General features: G+C 52.5%; 1 protein-coding gene across 3 annotated transcripts in view; it reads right to left on the bottom strand.

The window, feature by feature from the left end:
* The window catches only part of CACNA1D (calcium voltage-gated channel subunit alpha1 D), a 351,497-nt gene that overhangs the window by 73,687 nt on the left and 257,962 nt on the right, over positions 1-19,848 (bottom strand). For all 3 annotated transcript variants that reach the window (XM_075549013.1, XM_075549014.1, XM_075549011.1), the window contains 10 exons: positions 16,380-16,540; positions 15,259-15,484; positions 14,962-15,169; positions 12,209-12,329; positions 8,748-8,862; positions 8,162-8,231; positions 7,170-7,236; positions 6,151-6,301; positions 3,383-3,512; positions 124-183 (listed from right to left, as the gene is read on the bottom strand). In XM_075549013.1, the coding sequence (XP_075405128.1) occupies positions 124-183; positions 3,383-3,512; positions 6,151-6,301; positions 7,170-7,236; positions 8,162-8,231; positions 8,748-8,862; positions 12,209-12,329; positions 14,962-15,169; positions 15,259-15,484; positions 16,380-16,540 (1,309 nt within the window). The remainder of the gene's footprint in view (positions 1-123; positions 184-3,382; positions 3,513-6,150; positions 6,302-7,169; positions 7,237-8,161; positions 8,232-8,747; positions 8,863-12,208; positions 12,330-14,961; positions 15,170-15,258; positions 15,485-16,379; positions 16,541-19,848) is intronic.

Genomic DNA, 19,848 nt, shown 5'->3' with positions numbered 1-19,848 from the left:
AACGCAAAAGTTCCTGTGAAGACATAGTCTGCGTAACCTAACACCTGGAAGGCAAGCACAGAATGGCAAGGGTTACTGCTACACGGGTGTCAGGGTAGGGAGAGTCGAAGAAAACGCCATTACCTTTAACAGGATTTCAACAGTAAAGATGGCCGTGAAGGCATAGTCAAAGTAACCCAGAATCTGCAAAGCACAACACGGAGTGAGAACAGCATCCGGCATCCGGGCGGCCACGTGCACTTGGGCTGCCCCCACCCCAACCCCCACCCTGGGCAGTCAGAGACCCCTTCTCCCAGGCCCATCTCCCACCCCTACCCCCTTCGCTGGTCTTAAGGGCTCGCGCTCAGAAATTCCCCCCAGAGGTCTGCTTACAGCCCCTCTTTTAGGGCCCCAAAGAGCCTCTTCTAACTACTTGAGTCCATGCCCTGGAAAGATGGGGCCTCATTTCTGAAAGTGCTTGCTTGGTTAATCGCTTTTGTCCTCCGAGTACTAGATCTACAAAGTCCTTGTGACACCAGATAAATTCGAACCCTAAACACATTTTGGATTTGTAACTGTGTCTTTGGCTGAATGAAGCATGCTGCCACCCAGCTGGGCTTCCGATTGGTTGAGAGATGTAAATAAAGATGCTCATGGCATCAAACTGAGCCAGAAACTGACAAACACACACACGTGCGCGCGCACGCACGGCCCCTCACATTCCTACCCTCAAGCCCACCCCCACTTGCCTGGGCTGACAAAGGTTGTAAGACACAATGGAACGACCATCTCTCTTCTCTACTCCCTGCTCCGCATCTAACTCTGCTTGCTTCAGGTACTGGCTGTCGCCTCGCTGGGCCCCTCAGAACAGACTGACTTGGTCTCTACACGATCAGTCCGGCCTCCTCTATCAGCATTTCTGAAGACACTGCCTGCTGTCCTGAGGCCTGTCCATCCGAGGGCTCCAGATCCTCCTCAGAGTCAGGAGCGTGACCTCTCCCAGAGGCTGCACCCAGGGAGCTATGAAGCCCATGCTCACTCCCACAGATGGAGTCGACACTGTCAATGACCTTCATGACCACCCTGCCTTCTGACCTTCCTGACACACTCGTTCTCCGGTTCTGAAGGAGAAGGAACGTGGGGACTGACCCAGTTAGGGGCAGATGAGCAGTAGGCCCAGTGCCCACTGGCCTAGAGTAAGCAGGAAAGCACAAAGTGCTTGTGCTTACTGAACTGTAGTGAACAATTTCACCTGGCTTTCATCATGTCAAAGACCTGGTAGACTGGGGGCAGTTGCTCACTACAGGATGATTAATAAGCAAACACAAGTTTGTGAGCACTTTCCCTGTTGGGTGGTCTATCCCTGACACAAGCCAAAGCCTTCCCTTTAACACACGTGCAGTGCACTCTGGGAATAAGGCGGGGCAGGCCCTCAGGCCACGGGCAGTATGCAGTCCACGGGCAGTATGCAGTCCACCTCAAGGCAGTCCTCGGCCACTACACTCACAAGGGGTTTACAAGGAGTCTCTGCTTCCAAGTCTGACTGCCCTCAGACGACCTTCTCTCCTCAGTCATTTACCCTGCTAACTGTCTGCTTCGGGCACGTGGATCGTCCGGAGAAACACTACTGCCTCGAAGTGTACACCCCAGTGGCTGGGATCAGTGTAGCTTTCCCTGACTCACCCGCTATTCTCTTTACACCAGGAACTCAGCCAAGGTTCAAAACAAAACAAAACAACAACCCAAATGACCCAACAGGCAGTATTTTAAATCAATTACATCAATTACAAAAGGAGCAGCAGTGCTCTTGGAAAGAAGCGACAAGAAACCAAAACAACCGAGGAGCCTCCTAAGGAGGACGTTCAGACTGCGTGGTCTCAATGTGAATGGACTCCCTGACAACCCACAGGTGACACTAGCTTCGGACCTAGGCTCTAAGCTAGTGTGACTTTTTTCATCTTCTGTGTCACTTTCAGGAGCTCTGGTGGCGTAGTGGTTACATGTTGGGCTGCTAATCACAAGGTCAGCAGTTCAAAACCAACAGGGAGAAATCAGGGCTTTCTACTCCCATACGAAATTCCAGTCTCAGAAACTCCCAGGGAGAGTCCTCCCCTGCCCTTGTAAGGTCACTGTGAGTCCACACTGGATCTGTGGCACTGAGTCTGGTTCTGGTGTCTCATCTTCAGTAATAGGACTCTTCCCATCTAAATGTTAAGGCACAGAAAGCCTTGGGCACCTCTCACTAAAGTCCCAATCGGTGAGGGACAGTCAAAGGCTTAGGGGCCTCCGTCTTCATGTGGACACCAGCAAGCCACCTCGGGGGAAAGTTCTATCTTCTTCAGAATACGCACACTGCCATCAAGTGGGTTCCTACTCCTAGCCTCCCACAGGGCTCCGAGGCTGTCCCCCTCCCACCTGCACATCACACTGTGTGATCGCTCAGTCCAAGTCACGGGCTTGCCAGCCTTCAAACGCAGGGGCGGTGGAAGCAGAGAAAGGCATGAGGGTTTGTTCTCAAGACAGAATAGAGACTTTGCTCTCAGATCTCATCAGATCTGATTATTAACAGCCTCCTCCCGTGCTGCGCACCCTCTCCCAGGAGGTTTTCTCAACAGCAAGCTGGTATCGCACACACAGCGGCCAGGCCTGCAGAAGCAGAACTCTCTCCTTCAGACTGGTCTCCCTCCTTCACAAGCGGACTCACTAAGGGGAGACTGCTGAGGCCAGAACTAATGCACGTGCACTCTTCTTTCCGGCACGGATGCAGCACGAGGACACGGTTCCTAAATTGTGAAACTAATGAGTCACACTAACTCTCTACTAGTCTCCTTAGGACCACCACCCAGGCCCCACCAAAACCTGCAGTTGCTCCGCTCCAGGGGGCCACTCAACGCGACCTCCCATCACTGCTGTGACTTCTGTTGGTGTCTCCTCAGTAAAGGGCTTGCGTGTGTCTTGTGAATAGCTTCTCCTGCTCAGGGGCAGGCCTCCCGGGCACCTCGGTCACAGTGCCTCGGCATGGGAAGGTCTCTCTCCACCCCAAAGGGCCTCAGAGAAAACATGACGTCAACTGGCCCGGGGAAGGGAAGAGGGGCCAAAGTGTGGGCAAGGGGAGGAGAACCAACTCCACCATGAATTACTGCAGAGTATTTAAAATGAGGTTTGAAAGAAACAATCCAATAAAGATTCCTTCCGATAAATAAAACCCCTTGGCACCAACTAACCCCAAACACAGAAGGCCTTGCAATGAACACGAAGCCTCCCTCCTCTGGCCGACAGTTTCACGGGCCTCTGTGGGTCCCAGCCTGATGAAGGCCTCTGCCTGAGCTCACTGCGAGGTTCCATGTCCCCCTCCCTTGCCGCCCCCACCCCCGCCACCCCCGGCTCTCCCATGGCAGCTCACAGTGTTCCTGAAGGAGTGGCTGCGGATGGGGTCCTCAGCGGCCAGTGCAGCACTGCTCAGCATGATGAAGACAAGGATGAGGTTGGTGAAGATGTGGTGGTTGATGAGCTTGTGGCAGCCCACTCGGATCCTGCAGGGAAAAGTCACTGCACAGACCACAGACCAGACATGGTCCCCGACAGGGTCAGAGCAGAAGGGCTGGTACCTCCGGCCCTGGGGCCCTCAAGAGTGGGGTCCCTCTGTGGTAAAAGATGGGGCAGGTAAGCACTGTCTACTGTGCCTCCAGACCCCTGTCCGGGAGAACCCGAACATCCTGACTCTTAGTCCCGTGAAGCCTAAGGACATGCTGAGACAAGATCATTTCACTTAGACCTTAAATAGGGGGCTGTCACCCTTCTGAAGGTGGGGAAACTGAGGCTTAAGGAGGTGAAAGAACTTCCTCAAGATGGCAGGATGACTGCAGCCATCCCACTCTACTGGCTCTGACGCTACTGGCTCTGACTGTAGTCCCACTCTACTGTCCCACTCTACTGGCTCACTCTACTGGCTCTGACCTGTCCAGTCCCACTCTACTGGCTCTGACCTCCAGAAGCTCTGACCTCCAGAAGCTCCCTGCTTCTAAGAAGGGGGCCAAGGTGAGACTGCACACCCACAGCTCACAGAGGGCACGACAACCCCCATTCTCTGGCTGCACTGTGGGCATCTAACATAGGATGTACAGTAAGCGAGGCTTGATGACATCCCTGGCTCTTGGGGAAGCTGGCCATAAATGTTGCTTTTCCTTAAAACTTTAGAGAGTTGATCCTCAATGATTAGTCCTTAGAAAGTTAGAACTCATTCCTAACACCGAAACACTGTGCTGGAATTCCCATAGAACCCTCCTGAGTCTTGTCAAGGAAGGGAAGGCTGTGTGTGGCCAACACCACAGACCCTGGGGTCCAGGGATGGTTCTGGGGTGCCATCTGAACTACTGTGGCCCCTCATGTCCTGTGTGCTAGCTAGTGACTGACCATTCTGAACCTCAGTACTTGACGTTAGCCTTAAAGACCATGATTATTTTGTCTACAGAACATTGTCGTCGGGTGCCATCAATTCGGTTCTGACTCAGAGCGACCTGAAGCACAACAGGCCTCCTCCACGCTCGCACTGGTTCCTATTCTCGAGCCCTCTGTTGCAGCCACTGTGTCCATCCACCTCGTCGAAGGCCTTTCTCTTCCTTGCTGCCCCTCTCCTTAAGCAGGCATGATGTCCTTCTCTGGGGGCCTGGTCTCTCCCGACAACACGTCCAAATAGGTAAAGTGAAGTCTGGCCACCCTCGCCTCTAAAGAGCACCCTGGCCGTCCTTCTTCCAAGGTGGTCCGGCTTGTCTTTCTGGCAGGCCACAGTGCTTTCCATGCTCTTCTCCATAGGCAGGTGTTTCCTTGAGATCTCTTTCTTCAGTCTTCAAAACTGGAGTCACGGTTGAACAAGATGGCAAACATAATGGGTGCCACTAGACGACCCATTTATCAATGTGAAGGACATTGAAATGGCAACGTGATTGTAACAAAAACAAAGACCCGGAGTCAACTTTCGGTGAAGGTGACATGCACCACCACCACTCTGCCAACCCCCGCCCCTTCCACTCCCGCCCCCTGCCTTCAAATCCTCTGGTTTCGGGGCTGCTTCGTGCTAAGGTAGAACCCTTGGGAAGGATGCCAAGTAAGGTTGGAGTTGAGTCTGGCGGAGACCTTCTAAAGCAGGAGTGCTCACAGCTTTTGGGGAAAAGCAGTCTATTCTTTCAAGGTATGTGCATACAGGGAGCAATATCAGTTTAGTCACCTATTTCTTTGGAAGGGGTTACCCCACTCTGAACAGTGAGGAGCTGTAGAAAACTGTCATCCGATCTTCTCTAAGAGGCCCAGCAGACCCTGCTGCTGCTGCTGTGAGGTGCCCCTGGGCTGTCCGACTGCCACTGAGCCTATGCGCAACAGCATGGCGCCCTGCCTGGCCCTGCCCCGGGAGGCCTGTGAGTTACGGAGGGTTCTTCTCTGTGTGAAGAATTTCCACTGCAATTCTAGAACCCCGTCCAGGAGCCACGTATGCCCCTGGTTCTTCGCTCAATCTCAGGAGACCGAAGACCTAGAAACCAGCTTCCTCTGACAGTGGTGGCTCATTGCCACGTTCCTGGTGAGCACTTTACCATGGCAATATGAGAAATGCTACTTCAAGTGCAGCGGCATCGAGCTGAATTGAACAGCAACTGCCTATGAAGTGGCACCGAGCAGCAATTCCTCTGTCGCTAGAAAACACAGTAGGAGAAAATGATCAACTGGCTGGGCCTCAGGAGGAAGATGCCGTGCCCAACGTGATCACAAAACCATCACGCACACGGCCTCTGAGCGGAGAGGCCCTCACCAGAAAGGAGTCCTGTGGACGGAAAATAGTTCACACTGACAATACACGGACTGCCAGTGGAACAGGGCACCAACTAGAATTATCTTGATGAGCACAGGGCGGGGGCTGTGGGAGGAGGGAACCCTGAGTGACATTCATCCCAGGGCCCGCCCTGTCCTGGAAAGCGCAGTGTAGGAAGAGAAGAGCAGAGAGGCAAGGCCAGGCGGGGACTGCCAAGGACTTGGGTGGTGGCTGGTGGGGGCTGCGGAGGTGCTCGGGTTCAGAAGGGGCCGTGAGCTGTTTCCCCTCGCCCGCATCCTGAGCCACCGCTGCCAAGCAATGATGTAGGCTACAGTGAGCTGTTCCTGGGCCAGGATGAAAAGGGTACTTACGGGTTGGTCTTACTAAGAATGAAGAAGGCGCTTCCTTCAGGGATGGGGACGATTTTCTCCTTCATGTTCAACTCTGAGATTCTTCGAGGACGGGGACCAGCAGGCACCTCAGGCTCCTCCTCTTCTTCCTCCTCCTCTTCCTCTTCACCTACTTCAAATGAAACTTCATTTTTAGTAGGCATAAAAAAAACAATCTCTGAATTTGGGATTACTTTTCTCAGTTCCGCTTGGCAGTTGAGCTTGAACCGTGACAGCATTTACTAGCACACGTCCGTCCAAACTCCCGTCACCAAGGTGTCCCTGCCTGGCATGGGCTTAGTTGTGAGAATGAGGCTCCCAGCCTGCGATCTGACTACAGCTCTGCAAGGACCCTCACATCGTCCTCCCAGAGGGAGGCTCTTTCCCCAGTCGCCTTCTTGCTTGATGTTGTCCGAAAAACCCTGGGTGGGAATTCAAGATCACTCACTTCTCATCTTGCTCACTCACCCAAACTACAAAACCAAACACTGACACTGGGTTGATTCCAATTCACAGTGACCCTACAGGACAAGGCAGAACTGCCTCTGTGGGTTTCTGAGACTGTAACTCAGTACAAAGTGGAGTAGAATGCACTGTCTTTTGTTCCCTCGGAACAGCTGGTGGTCTCGAACTGCTGACCTTTTGATTAGCAACCCGACGTGTAACTACTAGGCCATCACATCTCGTTCAGACTCACCAGTCCCTCCTCAGTCAGTCAGTCTGGGGACAGTGTGAGGTGATGAGGGGCCTCCTGGACTCTGGGTGGCCTCTAGAACACTTTCCCTAATCCCCTCATTACCTGGACTGCGTGTTACAAACACTACCAGTGGAAATGGGAGTTAGCTGGTCCACAAGGAGACTGGGTCCATGACCCTGGTTGCTTCAGTAGTCTACTGTGTGTCCAGCTGGGCCCGCCCAGCAGCAGACGCAGCAGCTGACGACAACACAGGAGTGAAGACCACCATGTCATGGGCACGTGGTCCAAGGTCCCATCAGCATACCTGGCACATCACACGGTGGATAGGGGTCCTTGTCCTCATCCTCTTCCCGATAGTCACCGATGGTAACCTAGGGGGAGGAGAAGTCTTGAGAGAAGTGGAGCCTCTGACTAGGAGCATTGCAGAGAAGCAAAACAAAGAATAATGTCTGCCATCCAGCACATAGGGCAGCAACGGCCCGCCAACGGGTGTGTCTGTGTGCGGGTGTGTAAGGGCTGGCAGATGTCTCCAACATGGTGGTGTTTCTTCAGAGCGAAGGTCTAGGGCCGGGGAGATGAAGAAAACGCCATTCAGTTATGGGCAACAAGCCCCAAAGTGCATCCAGTTCTCTTACCAGACCAGCTATGGTCGCTCATGCTGCATGAGAGCTGCTGCCGGTCTGCAGTCTCCCTGTGAGGCTGTGCACTCCAGGGCTGGCCCTTCAATCCTGCCCACCGCTGAAGCCCCAGGACCGGCCTTACAGCACAGACACGTGAAAAGCCCAGAGCTGGCCTTGGGGTGACAGGGTAGTCCTAAAATTCTGAACTCACCTTTGGAAATAGACATTTACTAATCGAAACGCACTGGTATCTGAGTCAGTGCCGACTCATAGTGATCGGCCTATGGGTGTCTGAGGCTGTGACTGTTTGCTGGAGGAAAAAGCCCAGTCTTTCTCCCTCAGGGGTGTGGATGGTCTCAAACTGCCCACCATGCGGGTCGCAGTCCAACGTGTAGCCACCATACCATCAAGACTCCTCCAGCCCATGATTTTAATCCCTGCTAGAAGATGCTAGCACCACCCTGACCACGCAATCCCTGAGAAAACACTGGTCATCAAGCCAGGCAAGGTGGCAGCGCAGCGTTGCTCTGGTGCCAGGTGCGATGCTCTCTCGTGACCTCCCAGCTCGTGTCTTCCTGGTGCTGCGCAGCACGGTGCCCACGACATACTCATGGAGGTTCTAACGAGACGGAAGCTCTTTGGACCCAAGGGGGGAGAAGTATCTGAGAACAAATACCTTGTTGTCACTGTTGGCTATCTGGTTGACTTCTGGCTTGATGTTTTTTCTATTCTCCAGGCTCTCTTTCCTACGGAGACAAGAAGACAGGTACGCAAGTAAGCAGAGGGCTGTGTGCAGAGATGCTCATCAAGATTCTGATTCAAGAGTGCCCCGATGAAGGGCAGGACTTAACTGAAAACAACACTAACAGCAAGAACATAGCACGACCCAAACTCACGATTTCCCTGCTCATCTCAAGCCCTGGACTCATTACACAGATCGGCTTATTAAAATTCTCATCCAAGAGCTAATCAGCATTGACTGCATCATTTATTTTAAGAGGCAGCGTTCTTTAGGCAGGAGAATGTGCACTCCCATTCTCTGCTGAGTGCCAAGGGCCTGGCTTCTATCCAAGATGTCACCCTTTTTGGTCTACCTGACAAGGTGCCCACAACCCCTGCAAAGCAGTAACACGGGAGCTGCAGCTCACAAGAAGTACGAGCAACCCCGCCAGGAAGAGGCCGGGTCTTACCTGTGGCTGGGCTCCCTGAGCGAGCTGCTGAGGCAGCTCACCAACAAACACCTCAGGTGGAAACAGGGTTACCTGGCAATCTTTTTCCTTTCCTTTTCTTCTGCTTCCTCCTTCTGAGCTGTGTTCAGACTTTCAGCATCAGCCAAATTGTCTACAGCGATGGCCAAGAAGACATTCAGTAGAATATCTAGTATTTGAAAATTTTAAGGGCACAACACATTTCCAACTGCAACTACATGGTGGGCAACAGTGCCAACGTCACATCTTGCTGCATGGCGGGAGGTGCTGGTAGCAGGTGATGGTCCCTAGTGCTAGTCACTTACTAAAACCAGAGAACCAGAGCTACAGGGACCTTCCTTTCTTCCTCAAGAAAGCTAGAAACTCATAGAAGATGGTCTCCAACCAAGAAGAGCTCAGGTTCACTAAAGGTCAAGAAAGCCTACGAGCACCCGACATTTCCCTAAAGGCACGTGTGATGTGCATCTCCCACCTCCGTGTGTGCACTGCTCTGAGAACAATCTCTAACACAGACAAGGCGTCCGGAAAGAGCACCCTTTGCAGACTGCTTCTTTGCAAACAAGCACAGATCCTGGTAAGTGAGAACCGACCCTGCTACAGGCTGCACGTGACGACAGCTCTGTACCGCACGGGGAGGCCCGAGACTCTCGTGTGAAGGGGCCTTCAGAGCCCACAGACATCAGGGTCACTGAGCTCCTGAATGCCTCCAGCAGGCTGGACTTGCTGCCAGAGGCTGCTGGACGCTTCCATGGAATATTCCCACCAGCTAATGCTTTTGACTATGGCCCTGGGCTCTCTTGTTTGCAGATGGTACAAAGCGAGGTGACTGGGTAGTTAGTTGATCATCAGGTTTCAGCTCTCACGATAAAGTGGTATGTGTGACTTCTTTGACTGGCTTTAAAAAGGAGGCTCACATGAGAAGGTGCCTGGGCCTGACTCAGCACCACTTTTGAGAAATGTGGAGATGGGAGGACAGTAAATCAAGATGGGCCCTTGTCTTGGGCACCTTTCTGCAGGGCAGAGCCATCTGCACGCCAGACAGCAAGGAGCCCATGGGCCCAGGCTGTTCCCCGTGGCCTGTGCAAACAGAATCTCCCTCCAGCTGGGATGCCGACCCATCAACAAGTATAGCTTACCAAGGGGCAGACGGAGAGGTGGCCAAGCGGGGATGCCAGGGTGGCCACTCTAGCCCCATAAGCAAAGGGGACAGACTCGTAAAAGCATGGGATTTGGACTTTCCAACCACCTTTGGTGCCTTGGACGGTTTTTCAAATGGAGCTTCCACGAACCCAGGGAAATCATGGCTCAGACATGGACAGGCTGGGTAAGCGTGAGTCGGGCAGAGACCAGTGCTGGACTAACCTCATTGAACACTCCCCTCAATGATCTCCGTGAAGAATTGCTATCTCCAGCCTTGTAAGGACAGCAATAAACTACAGGGAAATCTTACAAGTTTGTAACAGATGGCTTCCAAGACGAGGACTACCCATGGCCTTTTCCCCCCATCACCTTAAACTCGGATGCCATGTGGACTCTCCCAAGTGACACTGTGTTCTTCAGTTCAGTCAGAGAGATCTCCCGAGCACCTCTGTGCCAGGTACTGCTGAGGAGACTGGACTCCCAGCTCCCCAGGAATGCTCATTCAAGCTGAGCGAGACAGAACACGAACATCAGACAGTGAAATGGACTACCAAGAAAACACAACACGGAACGGACTAGAGACTAACCAGGAAATCGTTCTCTGCAGACTCCAGTCCAGTATGTTCCTCAACCCAGAGTTAATCACGAGGAGAAAATACGGAGAGAAAATTCAATTAAACATCTGCCAATGATGAACCATGTTTGCAAGATCCTGTAGGAGTGACATGAAAAAGAAGAGAAGATTCCTGACTCTAGAAGTTCATCTTGCAGTGGGCAAGATGGAGAGCAGCCACCTCAAAGTCCAATACACAGCAAAGAGACCTGTGGTAAGAGGTATCTGGGTAAAGCTTGATGGACATTAGAGTGAGGAGAGCGCATTGTGGGGGGGAGGTCAGATGCTTACAGAAGGCAGCTAGTTCCCCAGACTACAGGTAGGCCCCACTCCCTGCTGTTCAAGGACAATGGACAGGCCCTCAGTCATCTCTTTGGTTCCTGTAGGTGGCGTTCACACCCTACCAAGTTAGGCTGCCATCCTGTATCTAGGATCCGCCCATCTTGCCACATGTATATCCCCAATCCCTCCTCTTCCTATTGCGTGGATACCCCTAGATCACCCCCTCCCATTACTGCATTACCTATAGCACAACCCCTTCCTGTGACGTATGTCTTCACCTGTATTTAGGGGGCTTGCATGTCCCCAGAGAATATAAAAGCCTTGGTTAGCATTGAATATCTTTCTCTCTCCATGTGGACCACCAAGCGGGGCTGAGGTGAACATGCTACCATAAAATGTGTCTGACTCCATCAGGCTCTCTATAACTTTACTATAATCTTTACTTATTATCGCTGTACAATTGCTCCTACTGGACCCGTGATGATGTGTTAGGGGCTGGCTTCCCCTGGCAGCGCATCTCTGCGCAGGACCCAGGGCCGAGGCTGCTGCCTAGAGGGGGGCCCTTCCAGCCGAGTCAGAGGGCTCGTGGAGATGAGAGTCTGCAGAGAACACACTGAGCAACCGGCACCACTGGAGGCAGCGGCACTAGTCTCCTCACCAAGGAAGCCCATTGCCCAGGCAAGCTGAAGGGAAGAAGTACTTGTAGAAACCTGAGGTACCTTAGAGGAAGGCTCCAGAGCAGGATTCTTCCAAATGGATGGGTTGCTGGTCCTGATATGCATGCACACCACTTACCCACCAACAATGTCCTGTGGGCCTCTATAGGCCAGGTCTTGTACTAGATGTGGACAGTGGTACACCCGAAGGTGACAGGCTGAAGAAGGGTCTGGACCAGGGTCCACAGTGATCTAAGGGCCAATTTCAGAAGCCTTGAGTTATAGAGGGCCGCTTACCAAGAAAAGGAGTCACAGAAGTTCTCACCATAATACAGTAGCTAGCCAACGGGCACTGGGATCTCAGACGATGTACTGAGCATCAACATGAAACTGGGTTCAGGTGGGGAGGCTCCACCAAAGAGGCGCCTACCTGTCCTAAAGGGTTTGAAGAAGACCTAGACCTGCTTCTCACTCCCCAAGGATGATGACATGGAGAAGTTCTCATCTGGGTGTGTCTGAAGCTCATGCTGGGGTCCACACGGGAGACGGGCTGCTGAGCTGGCTGACCACTGGGACTGGCACACCTCAACTGCTCCCAGCCACGTCCTTCCCCTTTCTTTCATGCGCACAGCTTCCTCCTCAAAGCCTTACAGTGCCTCGGCTTACACTGCAGGAACATAAGCCCAGCAACACTGAAGAAGGGCAGATACTGAGCCAGCAAACTAGGAGCATTCACCTCCCCACCACCGCCTCCTTCACCTCCACTCCTGGGAAATCCGGAGGGAAAAACCAAAGAGCCAAGCCCTGGTCAGCTTGAAGGATACAGTTGCCACAAATGAAGAGGATGATGAAGTAGATGCAGACGATCATTCCCGAAGAGGACGGCCCCCCATATGCCATGATCCCGTCGTACATCACAGCATTCCAGTCTTCCCCGGTCAGGATCTGAGGAGGCAGGACTGGCATCACCAGGCAGCTGGGTCACCACTCACCGTGATTTCCTGCCCACATCTGGTTGAAAGCTGCCTTCCAGGGCCCACGTTGCAATGAGCAAATTCACCTGTCATTCCACAGTCTTCAAGATATTACTTTTATTTACATGAATGCAGGAGTTAAGTCCTCTGGTGAAAAAAGTATCACATCACATATAAGACACCATGTGCCTCCTGACTACAGCCTAGCCCAGTTTTTGCTCCCTGCCTCGAGAGTGCGCACTCAGTCAGTCCTCCCTGTCTTCACACTTACACCCACCCACAGGTGACTACTGTCTTCAACATAGAAGCCACCACAGACATAATTTTCCTGCGATGTGCTTTTTTTCACTCCACTGCTGACACTGGAGGGACACTATGTCATTTGGGGTGGTAGCGAGTGCTGCTAACCCACAGTGTCCCCTCCACACCCCTATCCCCTGCCCTGTGTGACAGAACTGCTCCTCCGTGGCTTAGGGGCTGTCATGGCTGTAGGAGCAGAACAACGGGTTTTGTTCCCACCAGGCATCGAGGGGGCTCAACCTGCCAGGCTTTGTGCTAGCAGCCAAGGACCCAGGTATTGTACCACCAGGGCACATCCATCCCAAAGGACCCCTAGGGAACCCAAAGGACGGGGTAGAGCTGCCCTTGTGGGACTCTGAGACCATTCCTCTTTGAAGGGGGTGGAACGCCTTTTGATAGCCTATCGATAGGCTCATCTACTTCTTTTTAATGGCTGTGCATTGCTCCAGCATATCACTGAGCTGTGGACATGGACGCCAGCACCCAGGTCAGGGGATTTGGAAGGTCTCGTGCACGTTGGCAAACCTCTTCTTGAGGAGATGGTGCTCCCACCCAGAATTTCCAGGTGAACCTTCCCTGATGGAACGGAGCCTGCGGCGGGACTCAAGCCAGTGTGCTAACAAATGCAAACGTGCTCTCTTCTAGAGAGACAGAGCCGCTTATCTTCTATCTGGCCTGGAAAGTCTCCATGTTTAAACTGTCAAGAATCACAACCAAACAGGAAAACAAGCAAATGGTTTGAAAAGATAAGACAACAGCAAAGGAACTATAAATGGCCCTAAGCCACATGCCAGGACATTTTTAACTTCGCTCCTGATAGTGGAAATGCCAATTAAGCCGATCATGAGATCCTGCCTCCAGCTATCAGAAGGGCATCAATCAGAAAGTGTAAACCACCCCACTATTGTGGGAAGGGCGACAGGTGGCTTCCACGTGGCTCCTGGATGAGCAATGGGACTCCAGCTGAAACTGGGCACACCCCCACCCCACAGGACAATGAGCAGATGACCGGGCACTCCTAGTCCCAGGCATTTCCCCCAGGGATCGACACTCACAGGAGTGCCAGACATGCACTTTCAAGGCCTGCACCCCTTTTGATGAGACACAGGCTGGATACACCAGCAAGTTTCTCAGGATGGGCAATGGTTCCAAACCTGTGGTACAGAAAGAGCAGTCTCACTTGATAACCAATCAGGAAGGCGGGTCTGACACCTCCAGTGGTAAAGCAAGATGCAAACTAGTGGGCAAGACAGACTGGCAGGCAGACACAGATTTACATCTGTGAGCAAAAACCTATCAAGTGACACAAAAGAAACCCTTCTGTGAGGCGGCCTCCCTCCCGGTATAGGACGTTGATGGCCTGGTGGGAGGAAGATTCCCCAGTTTCCAGTTTCTGCCATCTGTACTGTTCGTGTTTTGTGGGACATGTAGGCAGTATGGAGAGAAGAGAGGGAGAGAAACTCAACCCCCAAACAAAAGAACCAGTGATTGATGGCTGAACATAAAGATCATTGGAAAACCTAAAGCCGTGACCCTGCCATGGACAGTTAATTCCTCATACCTCAAAAGGGCCATGTGGGTGAGAATCTTAGCAAGCATTTCATGTTTCCACAAAAGAATGCCTGAGTCCCCCAGGATCATAAAGCTCAGAGATCTGATCCAGAAGGAGTCCCGCAGCTCTTCCATGCCCGGCAGGCCTTGCGGGCAAAGAATTTGTTACAGGAGAAACCAGAACCAGAACCCAAAACCAAAGTCAGTGGCATCAAGTAGAGGCCTCCCACAGTGACACTGGGATGGAGCAGAGCTGTGGGTCTCTGAGACTGACTCTTTAGGAGAATGCGGAGCCTGCTCTTTCTCCCATGGAGAGAGCGATGATGGTGCAGGACTGGACAGTTTTGTTCTGTTGTACGTGGGTCACTCACTGCGAGCTGGAGCTGACTCGCTGGCACCTAACCACCCTGACCCCGGCCCCCATCCCCCTCCATGCCCCACCCTCCCATGCAGAGGAAGCAGTCTGTGAGTTGGACCCAGGGAAACCTCGACAGTCTTATGGAACCAAACAGGAGATGCTGGTTTGCTGCTTGTCATGTGCCTCATGGGTTTAGGCACGCAGAGAGAGAGCACTGACTGAAATCGAATCGCACAGCAGCTGGGAGATGACTGGCCTGGCACAGAATTGGTCGGAGCTCAGCAACACAAGGCCATCCTCCATTCTTCTCCCGAAGCCACACGCAGACAAAGCGACATGGGGGGAGGGCGTGGTGGTGGTGGGCGCGGGCTCGTGTGCCAAAGGGAGAGCTCACCTGGAATACCGTGAGAAGTGCCTGAGGGAAATTGTCAAAGGTGCTGCGCTTGGTTTGTGTTTCATCAAAGTTAAACTTGCCACCGAACAGCTGCATGCCCAGCAGGGAGAAGATGATGATGAAGAGGAAGAGCAGCAGCAGCAGGGAGGCGATGGACTTCATGGAGTTTAACAAGGAGGCCACCAGGTTGCTGAGGGAGGTCCAGTGCCTACAAGTGGAGGCCCGGCGTGAGTGCGGGACTGAGCAGACGTCTCGTGATAAGGGGCTGGCCCTGCAGCCCCAAGAAGGCATCCTTACCTGGTCACTTTGAAGATGCGTAAGAGACGCACACACCGAAACACGGAGATCCCCAAGGGCGACATGATTTCCAGCTCCACCAGGATGGTCTCGGTAATCCCGCCGCACACCACAAAGCAGTCAAAACGGTTGAAGAGGGAGACGAAATACGCCTGGAGACCCAAGCTGTACATTTTCACCAGCATCTCACAGGTGAACAGCGCCAAGAGGACTTTGTTAGCGATGTCTAGGGAGGTGAAAGGGACGTGTCCTTGGCATCTCATTGCAGGGCCTCCTCACACCCCACCTGTCCCTGCAGGGAGACAGCACTGCCTCCACACCCCGACTCCTCCCTTCTGCTCCACCCATGACAGCATCTCAGACCTGGGCTCATGCTCATGGTCTGGTAACGGCCACATTGCAGCCCTGCTTCCACACCTGCCCCGACATGTGGTCTGGGAGAAGTTCACTGACATCTTTGGGCCAGTCTCATGGAGTATAAAATGAGGATGCTCTTAGTGGCCATGGAGTAGCCAGTAAAACGGGGAAGGGAAATATATGCTGACACTCCTGAGGCGTTCTAGCCCAGAAAGGCTGTATGAGTCTGCATGTGGAGTACCGTGCTATGTTCTGTGTCTCCAGTCATATGCAAAAGCCCGCCCCCCTCGTTCCCCCTGCCCCCAGTATCAGTTCTATCAGAAGCAGGCTTTGACTTCATGGAAGGAAAGAATGCTCAATTACTTGAAACTGTCAATGGCAGAACAAGCTGTGCTAGGGGATGAGAGCCTTCCTAGCCAACTGCCGGGGAAGCAGGCACCCTCACTTGTCCAAATTGCTCAAAGAAAGGGGAACATCATATTCCGTGCGGGCAGGGTGAAGGAACACGAAGTCCCTTCCTCGATCTTTGGTTGTCGCAGGGCTGGGCAATGAGATGTCCTGGTGCTAATCGGTCTTAAGGGGGTCTCACCACCTGGCACAGATACGCCAGGTGCAGAACGGAGGTCACCTATGTTCAGACAGACCACATTTCAAGTGCCAAGTTCTCGCTGGGAAGGTCTCTATCTTTGACGAAAACATCATGCTCGGAGAAGACAAAACCATCTGTAACTCAGGATAAGAAGGGAAGGGCCCCGGCCTTGTACCTTGAATCTGCGTCAACCAGTCAGGCTGGTCATAGTGCTCGGAGGAGATGGTTAAAGTGTTGAGAAACACCAGGACGATAACCAGCCAGTAAAATGAGACAGACTTCACGGCAGCCCTGCACCTTCTCCGACTGAATCGGTTCCAGCGACGCCAGCGTCGGCTGAAAGAGACACCAATGTTACGACACCCTGGGTGACAGACACCGCCTCTTGAGTGTCTGTCACCTGTGGATGCTACTGAAAACTAACTTGGCTTTCGCCCTGGAAGTCCGGATAGAGGTGGGGAGAGAAGGAAGGAAGGAAGGAAGGAAGGAAGGAAGGAAGGAAGGAAGGAAGGAAGGAAGGAAGGAAGGAAGGAAGGAAGAGAAGACAGAGCACAGACTGAGAAGTATCATCTTGCACTGGTCATTCTATCAGCTTCCTTTCTACGGTGTTAGATAATTCCAGCGGTACCCTACGCAACCCTCGGGGGGTATCAGTTATTCATCAGTTCATAAGCAGGTGCCACACTGAGGTTATACACACACACACACACACACACACACACACACGAAGTTCACATCCCCACCGCATGGTGCTCGACTTTGCTCAAGCCATTCACCCTATGACACACTTTCTCCCAGCATCTCAGTCACCACATAGAACTCATGGGACAGCCAAGGGCTCTTGAGCCACAGTTCCCCTTTCAGGGCAGCTTTCAATCCTCTCTTCAATCTCCGAGGCTCCTCCTGAGCCTGGCAGAGTTGTCAGAGCAGAGTAGGGAGTGAATCTTCATACTGAGTCATCAGGTGCTCTTCCTAACCACTGATGCTTGAAATATACCTATAGGGAAGAGCCAATATTGATTCCTGTTTTCATTAAAAAAAAAAAAAGTGAACTGAGCCTAACAGACAAGCATTGCATGTCCTCCAACCACCTCTAGGGAAAGGCTCCCTTCACCAGGGGAAGGGCATGGAGCAGCGTGTGTCCCTGGAGCCCAGGGAGGGGCCACCTGGGTGGTGGTGCTGGTCCCCTCGAGGCTGCGCCTGCTGATGAGAATGGAATGGCACTTCCTCAAGGGGCCTAAGTCAAGAAGAAGCTCCAGGCTGTGTTCGAGCTGCAGCCCTGGCTGACTTGGCTGAGTCACTGTGCTGAAAACCCCCGTAACCCAGGATTGTGCCAGCTCTTCATGAAGCCCTGGAATAGGCAGGGCATGTTTGATCTCTGCTCCGGTCAGCAGTTTCCAAGTGTGTGAGCAGCCAGCGCATGGTGACCACGTGGAAAAACCTACCCAGGACACCGTGGGCTCAGTCCATTCCAGGCTGGGTTTCCCTTGGATGCGTTAATTCAGCACACGGGAAGGAGTAAGGTGGCCTGGCCTAGACCCAGCCTCAGGGGTGGGGTGCAGTGCTGGAATGGCAAGTATGGGACTGCAGCATCTCCTGTTGCCCCCAGCCCAGGTGACCTTGCTGTCTTGCCCCTTGTAATCCTCCAACACCCCTATTGTGGCCCTGGAGGCCATGGGCTTGGAGTCTCCAGGCTGTCGGGCCTGTTCTTTCATGACCACTGACCCTGGGCCAGGAAAGCATGTGCTCAAACAATATACATGCCTGTTGTGATGTCATGTAGTCAAGCACACAATGCCGTCCCGGAGGCAGCTCAGGACAGGGCGCAAGGGGCAATGGCCCAAAGGCGCTTGGAAAAAGTCAGGCAGGGCTTCTCCCAAAGGCTGGAGTTTGGGCTTAATCTTGAGAGTTGAGTAAGTGATACCTGGGGGGCAGGAAGGGTCCTGCACAGCCAAAGGTAGTGAGGTGGGAAGATAGCTGTACATACATCTGCAACCTCAGAGCCGCTCGTGCCGCCACAAGTGTGGAGGGCAGGTGGCCACCAAAAGGTCAGGCCAAGGGATGGGGTAGGGGCAAAATGGTGAAGGACTTTGATGCACAGGGTTTATAGAACAGGGGCTCTGGTGACTTAGTGAGCACACACTGGGCTGCGGACTGCTGGGTCGGCAGTTTGAAACTAAGCTCAGGGGGCGACGGTGGGGCTTTCTGCTCTGGGAAAGAGCTGCAGTCTTGGAAGCCCACAGGGGCAGCTCTACCCTGTGCTATAGGGTCGCTAGGAGCCAGACACGATTCAGTGACAGTAAGGTTGGAGTTTGGTTGTCTGACCAGGAATCAACCTGGTTCATTGAGATATGGTTCGCATACAGTAACATTTATGACCTTTATAGAGACTGTCTGTAATCATTACAATCAAGACAGAAAGCATTTCCACCACTCGGAAAAGTTTGCAGGTGACCGGATATCCCCAACCCCAGTCCCAGGCAATTGCTCAGTTATTTTCTGGTCCTGTGGTTTTTCTTCCTCCAAAACGCCATCAGAGGAACCTTGGTGGTGTAGTGGTTACAAGTTGGGCTGCGATACAAATGGTCGGCAGTTTGAAACCACCAGCAGCAATGTGGAGAAAGACTGGGCCTGGGCTTTCGTTCCTGGGGATGGCTTTGGTCTTGGACACCCATAGGTGGTTGCTCTGAGTCAGCAGTGACTGGAGGGCGGTGAGTGGGGAGAACACCATGAGCAGAAGGGTACCATCTGCAGCCTCTGAGACTCTGGCTTCTTTCACTCAGCACACACGATGCTGGACTTGATCTGCAATTGTTTCTTTGTACTGTCGAATAGTTAATATTCCATTGTGTGGATAAATTGCCATTTGCTTACCTAGTCACTGTTTGACGGAAATGTGTGTGTGTGTGGGGGGGTGGTATTTGCAGTGTGGGGCAATTATGAATACAGCTGCTATGTACATGCATGCCAAAGACAGTTGTGTAGTTTTCTGTCTTTCGTGTCTCCTCAATAAATATCAGAGTAGTAGAATGGCTGGGTCATACGGTAGGTGTATATATATATATGTAATGGCTGTACTGTTTTGCTTTCCCTCAAGCAAGAGTTCTTGTTCTTCTACTTCATTGCCAAGATCTGGTATTGTTAGATTAAAAAAAAATTTACCCCCTTTGATAGGCTTGTAATGGTAGCCCATTGTGATTTTAATTAGCCTTCCCCTGCTGGTGCTATCCGGTGAGAATTTGATGGCTGCCTGTAAGCTCGGCGGTTCAAGCCCACCAGCTGCTCTGTGGGAGAGAGGTGAGGCAGTCTGTTTCTGTAAAGACTGACAGCCTTGGAGACCTGCTATGGGGCTGATGTGAGTGGGAAGCTGTTGGATGGCAGGAGGCGTGGTTTGGGCTTTTCTGACGATCATGCAGACAGCCTAGAGATACTCACGGTGCACATGTGTTTGTCTGCCTCCCATATAGTTTTGGTGAGGGGCAGGTACAAATCTTTTGCCATTTCTTACTGGATTTTTTTCTTATCCCTGACACTATTCTTCACATATTTTGGATCTAGCCCTTTTTGAAATATGAACTCTGTTTTGTTTTTTTCCCGTCTGTGGCTTGTGTTCTATGTTTTAAAGATGATCACCTTCCCTTTTC

This window comes from Tenrec ecaudatus, chromosome 4, assembly GCF_050624435.1.
Source record: "Tenrec ecaudatus isolate mTenEca1 chromosome 4, mTenEca1.hap1, whole genome shotgun sequence".
NCBI classification, from domain to species: domain Eukaryota; kingdom Metazoa; phylum Chordata; class Mammalia; order Afrosoricida; family Tenrecidae; genus Tenrec; species Tenrec ecaudatus.
This window is presented reverse-complemented; position numbering and strand designations above follow the sequence as displayed.